At 32.7% G+C, this 11815-nt stretch overlaps 1 protein-coding gene across 1 annotated transcript; it reads left to right on the forward strand.

Annotated features, from left to right (window-relative positions):
- The first annotated feature begins 603 nt into the window (after window positions 1-603).
- LOC146745982 (fibroblast growth factor receptor 2-like) lies at window positions 604-11594 on the forward strand. The gene is made up of 15 exons (XM_085498866.1): window positions 604-691; window positions 1057-1389; window positions 4288-4587; window positions 5528-5800; window positions 7702-7854; window positions 7977-8021; window positions 8312-8382; window positions 8584-8800; window positions 8887-8994; window positions 9086-9240; window positions 9956-10078; window positions 10205-10316; window positions 10556-10652; window positions 10854-10953; window positions 11065-11594. The coding sequence occupies exons 1-15, from the start codon at window positions 604-606 to the stop codon at window positions 11113-11115; spliced, it is 2226 nt and encodes a 741-aa protein (XP_085354992.1). The 3' UTR covers window positions 11116-11594.
- Window positions 11595-11815: the final 221 nt, after the last annotated feature.

Here is an 11815-nt window from a genome sequence, read left to right on the forward strand (position 1 = left end):
TAAAGCAAGGAATTCACAAGTCACTGGAGATGTTAATTCAGATAGTGTACCCATTACAGTGTACTGTGAGTAATAAATTAATTTACTTTGAAAACGAAATGCTTTTTTAGCATTTACCAACCACATGTTCTAGTTGTCATTTATGGATTTTGTGTGGCGACAGTGAAGACTGCTGTCTGTTTTATAAAATAAACAACTCTTTGATTTTACCGCAACTTTGATAATATCTGGAGCAAATTGTAAACATTTACTAGGAATGTTACAAAACAACTTTAGTAGTGTGTTATCATTTTATACAAAGTCAACGTTCGAGGTTTTGTGGAAACGACTGTAACTTTTGGGCTATGATATGACCACTTCAAACTGTGGCTCTATCCAGTATGAATACACAAATTAAAAGATATAATTGTGATTTTAGTTTACAAGGTGACTGAGATTCAGCATAATTTTTGCAAGCACCCCTTACATAAATTTAGGCCCTGTCTCACACTCATCATGCCACGCACCGTATATATGCCTTGTTCTCTGTCGTATATATATCCACGTTCTTTGTCATATGTATGTCGCACACTATGCCATATGTACACCCACAATATTTCTAAGATGGAGGATGCTTTTGAATTTGAAATTCGTAGCGAGATTTTTATAATTTCCATTATTTTTCAAGGCTCTGGGCTAAAAATACGAAGTGGTTAGCTCAGGAAGATGTACAGTAATAAGGTTATCACTAGCATATCGCAAAGTATGTTCTCAGACAGAACGTGGTCATACTGATTTCTGCTGCACGTCAGTCATTATTCCAGCCGTATTGTCTTTGCTCATATATTGCAGTATCCTCATATAATCACACATACTGGTAAACAGTTAAAAACAAGCCCAGTATAAGTGTAAAACATTCATAAGTCACTGGTTATGTTGAATAGGTACTTTTATTAGTTCCATTGTATTTTTGCCACTACCATGGAAGTAATGGAAATATTGCATTCAACTTCAGATGTAGAATTATATGCCAAATAACATTTGCTGTTATTAATCTTTCAATTAATTTATAATCAGTTTCTCCAGTCTACCCGGATGGATGCAGTACTTTACTATCTGGTTACCCTGGCAATACTGGACATGTCATAGTTGGTGACATTTTGCTCCTCACATGCACGTCATGTAGCAGTAACCCGGATGCTAGTCTGATATGGTACCATGACAACCAAATGATCACTGTTCCTAGTCAGCTTGTGTACATGGATAGTGTATACAGTGGAAGAAAATCAATACAAGAGATGACAATTACATTAACATATCATCATAATAATAATGAATTATATTGTAAAGCTGAGAACAGTCAAGTGGGACAAAGTGAACAGTCAAATGCAGTGATCCTTAATGTACATTGTAAGTATTTCTTGTTGTATTCATTTCCATGTTGTAAACCACAATGTAGCCATTCATTATCAGTGGACTAAACATAAACTCAAAATTTGTGTATTGGAATGAAAAGTTACTAACAATCAAGTTTGTTAATATAGAGTGTTCTTTTAATTTTGTTTGCGTTACGTTCTCGGGTGTCAGAAAACGATTAAGTACAAGCACCCATAACAGAAACGTAACTTAAACAGAACCATATAATATAATAATAATATAACTATCCAACACAATTTGTTGTGTCATTTCACATCCGGAATCTGAATTGGTAGTCAGTTCCCACTCATCTGACAGAGCTCTCGCTATTTCCATCCACTCTTCTGAAGTCTCATGCTTGTTTACCGAAACCTTTTTCTTACTATCCATCTAAATACATGTCTCTTCGCAGGAATGGCCATTCTGAAATGTTTAAGAACAATACATTTAGTTTAAACTGATTATTATACATCACCTTTCGACAAAGTGAACATAAATGCGTAGTCTGCTTTGTTTACTTAACAAGCTGACCAGTTGTGTACAATTTCAGTAGTTGTAAATATCAGCTAAAATGCATCCAATATTTCTTATTTCACCATAAATGTAAAAAATACTCTAATATTATAATACGTTCTCTCAATGTCAGTAAAAAAAAATCAAAATTGGCAGCCAGAAAAGTTTTCGAAAATTAACTACCAGTCACTCGCCCTGATGGCAACCGATGACATCATTGGTTTGTGCTGAGTTCATGCACAAAGTAATGACGTATCCGTTCTCATTTCATTCTCGCACATGCATCTTAATGTCTCTATAATCATTTGAACAAGTTAATACATCAGTGACTACTGTAAGTACTACATACCAATTTAAATTAACAATCTAATTTCTCCTTCGTGTCATACATGACCTAGCTTTGTATAAATCTTCTTGTCTAGCACCTTAATTCTATAGCATATGGCTGATAGGAACCATACACATTTCTACACCATAATATAAAAGTAGTAATCAATACAATCTTAGACTTAACTATTATCAAGCATATTACCACATAGTGAGAATCCCAGGAATTAAACAACCATTTAGACATGAAGAAACAACACAGAAACAATCACTAAATGTAAACATTGTAAATATGTTCCTAATCATAACAAGAATGGAAGTTAATTCATACTATGATTGACTTTCTGATATGCTGAATTTAATGAGCAAAATTATTGTATCAGATATATGCAGAACAAAACTACAATATACGTGTAGAACTCTTGATTGTAGTCCCAGTATTGACTTAAATATATGTTTATTCCTTAGCAGAGTTTATTTATATTTGAAGTAAAACACTGAGAATTGAATGCACAAACAGGAAAACTGGAGGATTTTATTCTGAATGATTTGACGATAATATAAGGATCAGACTGAACATAAATATGAAATAGATAAAAATTGAAATTTCTATAGAAATAAAATAAACGATCTTTGTTCATTGACATATATAAAGATAAATATAGCTGCAAGTTGCATTAATTAATGCAACATAGTTATGACAATACACTTATGTAATATCTAGTGTAATGTAGACATATGCTGTGATCAGTTTACTATATACTATAGGCAAATTGATCACAATGTGTGTTGATCTAATCACAGCATGGTGAACTGAATATTCTATAAGGAAAACAGGTCACATTTATGCTAACAGGCGGGGAAAGGTGATGTTATGGATAATTGGTGATAGTAAATGGTGAACCATGACCAGTTCACTATATTGAGAGCAGTCTATCCGGCTTTTTAGTAAAGGGCCGTAATACCATTGAATTTGAAAAAAACAGTTTGAAAAATTTCATTTGTGCAATCTGTATACATGTAGGTTACACGATGGTCTTATACATTGCCTTCAATATAGTTTTATTTCCATGTCCCTAACTTCAATGGTGCTCTAGATATTATAGATATGCATATTTAATGAGTTCTATGACCATATATAGTCATTGAGTATTTTAGCAATTTCGTTTGTCCTATGTCTTCAATATAGCATTGGTTTTATGTTTGTATGTGCAATAGTGCTTGAGATATTAGAGACATGCATATTTAATGAGGTATATGACCTTGTATGGTCATTGAATATGTTAGTTATCTTTCTTGTCCAATGCCTTCAATATAGTATTAGTTCTATGTTTGTACATGCAAGAGTGCGTGGGATAATGGAGACATGCATAATTGATGAGTTTATTGACTACAAATGGTCATTGAAAATGTTGGTCAATTCTCTCGTTGAATGTCTTCAATATAGCGTTGGTTGCATATTTGTATTTGCAACAGTGCTTGAGATATTAGAGACATGCATATTTAATGAGGTATATGACCAAATATGGTCAACTCCTCGACCAATCAGAACAATTGTTGTAGGCATGACACTATTACTCTCTACATGTATGCTAAGTTTCATTTTATGACATATCCATTTTAGTGATTTTTTGATCACATAAGAAAAAAAATATTGCGGCAAAGGTCACTTGTTCGCTCAATTCTTTTTTCATGAATATTGGTAACATGCTACATGAAAACAGACCCCCAGGAAGTGGTGCAATCGAGCACTTCCTGGTTTTACTAAATCAAAGATGGCGGCCGAATGACGTCACATATCGAAAATCGGAAACTTTGACGTTTTAGAGAATTTCATAGAGATTGTGTCTGTGAAGTTTCAGCTCAAGTGGACAACCCGTCTTCGAGAAGAAGAGTTTTGAAAATCGGCAGAATAAGAACAATAAATAACAAAAGGCTTTGGATGCAGACAATTATTGACGAACAAATTTGCAACTTGTATGACAATTTTTAAATGCCACTCATATAAGTCATATAAGATAGTCTCGTTGACTATCTAATTTTGTCTTGCAGATACTCCTTTTCCGGTGAATGAAACCCAAAATGAACAGTCAAGAGCTAATGATGGTGAAACAGGAGAACTACGATGTCAGTTTAACAGCAATCCTACCTCTACATTACAATGGTTTGGTCCAAATGGAAATGTTCTCACATGCAATGACAGAATTACAATATATAATTCTACTCAAGGAACATTACATGAGAGCATAATTACAATTAGTAAAACGGAATTTAATGATTATGGTAACTACACGTGTTTTGCTGAAAGCGACTTCGCAAATGCAACATTTATAGTTATGTTTTATGGAAAAAGTAAGTCACCATTATTGTTACTATTGTTACTATTACTAAAATTGCATAGTGAAATTATATACGATTTTCTGGTACAATGCTGTGAATGGGCAGTGCAAGACGCGCAAAAAACGCGTTTCACAACTTGTCTCTTATTTAGTTTTACGCCGCATTCAAGATCGCCGCCTCCATATAGTAAATGTCGTATTTATTTTATTACCACGTGTGCGCCAGCTGACTGTGGTACTAGTAGTTATTGTGCATGTTATTATCACCTGAGCAGCATTTGCTTCACCAAACAGTAGCAATCTATTCTAGTATGCAGAAGTTGTTTTGAGGATTGCTTTTCAAGATGGCTACTCACCAAGGGTTCATGTTTTGGTTAGTTTAGTCACGGGTCTTCTAGATGTATGACTTTGTTTCAGTCAATCACATAATTAGATTCTGACTAAGCATGTTATAGTAGTGTGTGCTAATCTTTATATCATATTATGTCATGTCATGCTATTTGCAAGATATACCTATGATAAAGAAGAAATGAACTGTGTGCATATTTCAGTCATTGTTTCCACACATTTATGAAATGTATTGTGGACAACCATGGAAGCAAATCTGCATGGAGTTGAGAATGGTATTTGAGAGATTGGACTGCATGTGTCTTGGATAGTTCATTGATGCATTTAATTGTTATTCTGAGCCCGTCAGAAGTATTCAGACCAACTTCTGCAATATGTTTGTGATTTTGTAGCACAATTCTAAGACGAAGGTGATAAAGAAACTAATCCCAGAGACAAATGAAGATATCTGTGTACAGTATTGTTATTCTCCTACACTCCCGGAAAACATATACATTGCTTTAGTAACATATTAATGTATTCCCTGACGCTGTGTTGATATAATTTAAGATTTTGAATGTATAATTAGGATAGACATGTTACAGTACATTTTATTTTATTATCAGGTAGACCAGATCCAGTGTCGGATATTGAGTTATCATCATCCCATAATACTATAAATGTGACATGGATTCCTGGATTTAATGGAGGCGAATCACAATCATTTTATATTGAATATTGGGTATCATCAGATGGAGAAAAACAATTAACAGAAGAAACAACAAGCAACAAACTAACAATTGATGGGTTACTACCATCGACAGAATATAATATTATTGTCATCAATAAAAATATAATAGGAGAAAGTAGAAGTCAAACACAGTTGATGATTACTGAGGGTAAAATTATAACTATTGTTGTAAATAATATAAGGTCTTTATTGCAATCAAAGGCCTGTGGCAAAAAATACATAAATTATAAATCAAATAAAAACAGTTATGTCACACACTGTGTTTATAAATTTCATAACGTAATTTTAGGGAATGAAAAGGAAAGGCTGCAAGGGATTTCAATTCATTTCTGTCTTCTGACATTAACAACTTTTAAAACTTCTCATATGAGGGCGGGGTAAAAAAATATCTAGGGATGTATGTTTTCCTAATTCATTGTTGTTTGTCATAAAATGAAAATACTTACTTTATATTATTTGCATAAATGACGTTTGCATTTCTTTGTGAAACACATCGCGATTTGTTTAGATTTGTCTCAAAATGTCTACATGCCATTATTTATATTCGTTGATTGTTGACAAACATCTGGGACAACTTATTAGAATAACACAGACTACGTATTAAGGCTGTACGGTTATCGTATCGACCGACGCTTAAATAATGCCATCACATAATTCATGTGATAATCTTAATATTAATACTTCTCCTCCCGTGTGCTGTTATAATAAGTTAATGAGACATAACGGCCTGAACCTGAGTTATCCTAGGGCTCAATTGTACTTCAGTCGCGCGCTACGTTGTTGTTGTAAACGATGTGAACAATGTTATGTAACGTAAACGTAACACGCACCTTTTTTTAAATGAGAATGAATGTTTTAATTGTACGTGTTTCGCGTTAGATAGAACATCAATTGTACAAAACAAAGAAGATTGTTTGTATATCTGACAATTTTAAAATAGCTAATTTTGATCACAAATGTCATGCTGACATGGGTTCCATCATTAAAGTATGCACAACTAATCTTATCTTTAATGTGGGCAAATATTTTAACTGATATTTCCAATCTATTGAAGCATGTATGTTGAATACATATGACAATATATATTTTCTTTCAGTATAAGGTAGTGTAATTACGTTAACATATGGTTATTGTTGCTCAGAATATAAAACTACCCTCAATAAATAGCAATATATGAAGTCTAGCAACATATAAGCTCGTCAAATGTAAGACCATGCAATTTACAGCCTTTTTCATATCACTTTCCATTCTCTAGATATTTAAGTTTTCATTAATTTATGTAGTCAACCATCCTGATTCTTCAGAAATTGAGAAAATAATTTCATCTATAACTTCAAGAGTTGAACATCAAATTGACTTAAAGTTCAGAACATGGTAGCATACATGTACCGGTACCAAACATGCATAAAAATAGTTGTCAGGACAACAGAACTGTAAATATTCATTTTTGTTTTTTTCTACTAATGCTCAACTTTCCTTATATTGTATACAATTCATCATTTTTAGTAGGTTATATGGGTTATATATTAGCTTCTGACCATAAAAAGGCAAAAAAGTGTCATTCTACTTCTAATGATTAAAATAATGATTTTATTGTTTTTTACGTGTTTGCCAATATCTTCAATTTATATATGTTTGTAAAATTCTAATTTCCATTACTATAATTATATACACGAGTAATATGCACACTGAAAATTTGAAAAAAAATATATATATTTTTTTCACGCTATAGATGAGTACATTTTCTCAATTTTTCAGTGGATATAATGTCACACTTTACCCACAATTCTGTGCTGGAGAATCAAGATGTCGGCCTACATAATATTGATGAAATATTGAATATCTAGAGAATGAAAAGTGATAAAAAAATGTAAATTATATTCTCCTACATTCGTGGAGGTTTTTCTTCAGGGGGCAATATGTTGTTTGGCTTGACTTCCCTTTTAAGTGAATATTATTTTCCTATGATATAATGCAGAACACGTGTTATAACTATTCTATCTTAATTAACAGGATAATTAATTAACAGGATAATATCTTTATTTATAGCTCAGCCACCACGCAATATTGATAGTAGTAGATCCACACACACTAACGCTGCAGTATACGTCGTGCCAAGTGTTATCCTTAGTTTGTTGGCGATTACAATTGCATCTGTTATAATAGTTTTGAAAAGAAGAATTCAACATAGACAAAATACAGGTGGGTAAAATAGAATCAGCTTTATACTCGATAACGTGTTCTATTATGTTTATTTCAACTATCTTCATTTATAATGAGCATAATTTAATTGTTATACCTGACAACAAAACATTGTTACACAGACGACACAGTTTTGGATGATAAAAGATACGAAAATGTGGCTGCAGGTGAGTATAAAATAGATATATCATGATCATATCACACATTAGTTTATAGGATCACAACTATAATACCGTATAAATTATTCTATATATTTTTTTTGAATATTATTCTTGCTTTGCATCATCTCCACTATTTGATAATTTTGTCCCGCTTTGTAACACGAATAAAATATTGTATAGAGAGAACATGAAGCTTGAAATGATCTTAGATCGCGCCACAATAATTTGCTACATCACTTTTATTCCTATATCAGTTGGGTAATTAAATTGTACTATAATGTTAATAATGTTGACAGAAAATAAGTTTGAACCTAATAAGAACTCCGAAGAAGCATATGAATCTATTGAAAAAATCTGTTTCAATAAAGTGAGTACAATAATATCAAATTTAAATACATCTCACACCTATGTTAATATTCTAATTTGTAACTGCTATTGTGTTGTTAATCAATGTAAATTTGATTGAATTTCTATGGAGAGAAATATGATAACTGTCTGTCCTTATTGGAAGATTTTCCTTTCATTTACACGCATTGAATCTTACTAAATCACAAAATATTTGTTGTAGAATCAAGTGAAAGAAGAGGAATATGCTAAACTTTCATTTGACAAGAATGAAGTTGTTTACATGAAATCAGGACAGAAGACAAACGAATTTCCAAGAGATCGTGCTTGTATCAAGAGTATTATTTCGATTGGGAAGTTCTATGAAATTAGTAAAGCAGAAGCATGGAATATTAATGGCGTCTCTGGACATTCTAATGTAGTGATTAAGAAGAGTAGTAGTGAGTATTTGGTGAAATATTCAATTGAATTGTATTTATCTTCAAAACAAAATAAAAATAATGTGAACCATGATACCTATTTTCAGACGGCGATCCGCTGGTAGAAAATGAAATTGTGAAGGAAATAGAAATACTGCAATCAATACGTGGACACAGTAATATAATTCGAATGCTTGGATGTTGCACAGAAAAAGGTGGGTAGACTACAATATTTGAAAAAATTGATGCATCAAATAAGTTTTTCATGCAGTGACTCTTAGATTTATCTCCTTGTTTGTTATTTAGTCCCCAGTTACATAATACTGGATCATTTAAATGTCGACTTGAAGACATTCCTCCAATCGCAGCACAAATATGAAGCCATTGAAGCTCCGAATAAAGAACTGATTTCATTCGTATTGAATATTGCCAATGGAATGGAGTATCTGTCTAGCTTAAAGGTATTGTCATATTATCACTAATGTGTGTGTGTAAGTCGGGATATTATCTTTCTGAATGAAGTATTAGCATTAATATATACTTGTATAGTGGCGGCAGCATGGGCGGGGTGGTCAGCTGGGCGGTCGCCCCTCGACAATCGAGTTGAAACCTTTTCTGTCAGCAAAATGTGCCCATCAAAATGCAGTAAATAGCGTTTCAGAGGGTCTATATTGCAAATTTGTTGAGGAGCATGCCGTGGGCCCTCTAGACAAGTCACGCCCTGGATGCGAGGTTGGTGAGCAGATTTCGGCCATTCATGTAAAATTTCGTGTCGCCGCCTCTGTGGTAGAATAAAAAAATGCAACCTTTACAAATGTCACTGCAGTAATATCATTTATAGCTAACAACTCACGTACGTTAATTCGCGTCATCCTAGGGTGATTTTCATACCGCAGCAACGTCAAAATAGTTCATCCATCGTTTAAATGGTACAGCCAAGAAATGACGTTGAACTTCAAAATCACTCGGCTTTACTGAATAACAAATAATATACATATTTACAGTTAACATGTCGTATACATTGTTGTTACTACAATTTACTTTTCGTTGTTCGTCACCGCACTTTGCTGGGAGCAGTTCACTACAATATGGGGAGAAATATAATGGCCTGTGAATACCAAAAACGCCGAATATTTACTCATAACATAGTAACATTGCGATTATTTTGTATTTCAGATAATGCATCGATATTTGACTGCTGGACATGTGCTGATTAGTGATGACAAGAAGTGTAAAATTTCTAATTTTGGTTATGCTAGTGACGTAATAGATGATGCGCGGTTCTTTGAGAAAACAAAGGTAAAATGATTACAGAAACGCTTGCTGTAGTCGTAGTGTCCATGATGCAAATGATTTGTGATTTACTCTTTGAGTAAACTCACAGCGTTGATGTTCTAGGTTGTAATATTCTTTCCCTTTTTTCAGGGTAATTTTCCGTATCAATGGATGTCCGTTGAAACGCTGTTAAACAGACGATTTACTCAAAAGAGTGATGTATGGTCATTTGGTATTGTAACATGGGAAATTATAACTCAAGGTGAAACGTATCTGATTTCAATAACGGGGACGTGACGAACGGCTAATCGCCACTTTATATTCATTAATAAGTTGAATGATATTAAATGTAATAGTTATATATTTATTGGTATAGTAAGGACGCGTTTTTAAATGTGCAAAAAAGAATAAATTAACACAAACAGTACAATAATTTAGCAAACTGTTGCGTTATTTCTATAAAAATCTGAAATTATGATTATCGACATAATTTTTCTACAGGATTAACCCCTCATCAGGATAAAACAGAAGAAGATGTGAGAGTGATGGTAACTAATGGAAAATTATTACCACGTCCAACTCATTGTCGCGCTGCTTTGTATGTATAAATTTTGATATAATTAGTATATCCATCCGTTAACATGTATACTCACTGTTACTACTAAGCACAATTGTATTTTTATTTTGTGTTTCTCTACTGTGGATGTTTTATTTTAAGATAAACCCAAATATTTTTTATTTAGTATTTATGCATCATTGCATCATCATACATACTTCACATCTGTTCGTGTTGCAATAGGTATCAACTGATGAAATCGTGTTGGAATCGTCATCCTCGAGATCGGCCGACATTCACCCAATTGGTAAAGTCAATTAGGTCACTGCTAAACGATAGCAAGGTAAGATCAGGTTGTAACACATTTAAATTCAATGAATAATTAAACAAGAAGTATCCTATCATTGTGTATACAGCATGGACAATTACTTACTATTGTCTGTTTATTTAACAGGAACCAGATAACTCGTTCAATATTAATATGTCTCCATATGCAAATATATGAACATGACTTTGCATTGAAGACTGGCGAACAAGATGTGCGTTATACGCCCGACAAATGTATCTTTGTTATAAATCGATCAATTAAACAGATATTTTCCTACTTTTACATCCGCCTAAATCGAATTTCAGCTGCTCGTTTATATACTCATATATATAAGGTTTGAATATTTAAAAAATAGCCAAAAAGCCGAAATGAAGCATATTTTTGGTCAAAATAGTTGTACATTCCAAATTGATCGATATTATTTACTTTTAAGAAATTTGTAACGAAAGATAGTAGATACCGTTATAATGATTTCTCCCTCATTTATACAATAGTAGTCTTGTGATTGAATGTACTACAAGTTTATTACTTCAAAACCGTTTTATAGATTACCTTGTCATTTTATATATCCAGAATGCCTAGTTCACCACATTTATCTTGTTTTACCAATATTTTAGTAGTATTATTATGAACATTACACAATATAATGCATAAAATGTTGTTGTTCAGCATATTATATTAATATAATTATTTTTACATAAACAAGTTTGTGGCATATAGTAGAGTGGTCGGCAACAAATACACATATGCTGCAATTACATATGTTAAGTGGTCATCTGTGATCAACGAGTTCATCTTCTCACATAACACATTTTTAAAGTCACTTAATTTTAAATAATATGCTGTACGCAAATTACAAATTGTATATATATATATA

The sequence above is a fragment of the Saccoglossus kowalevskii genome, chromosome 5 (assembly GCF_978046115.1).
Source record: "Saccoglossus kowalevskii chromosome 5, keSacKowa6.1, whole genome shotgun sequence".
NCBI lineage: Eukaryota > Metazoa > Hemichordata > Enteropneusta > Harrimaniidae > Saccoglossus > Saccoglossus kowalevskii.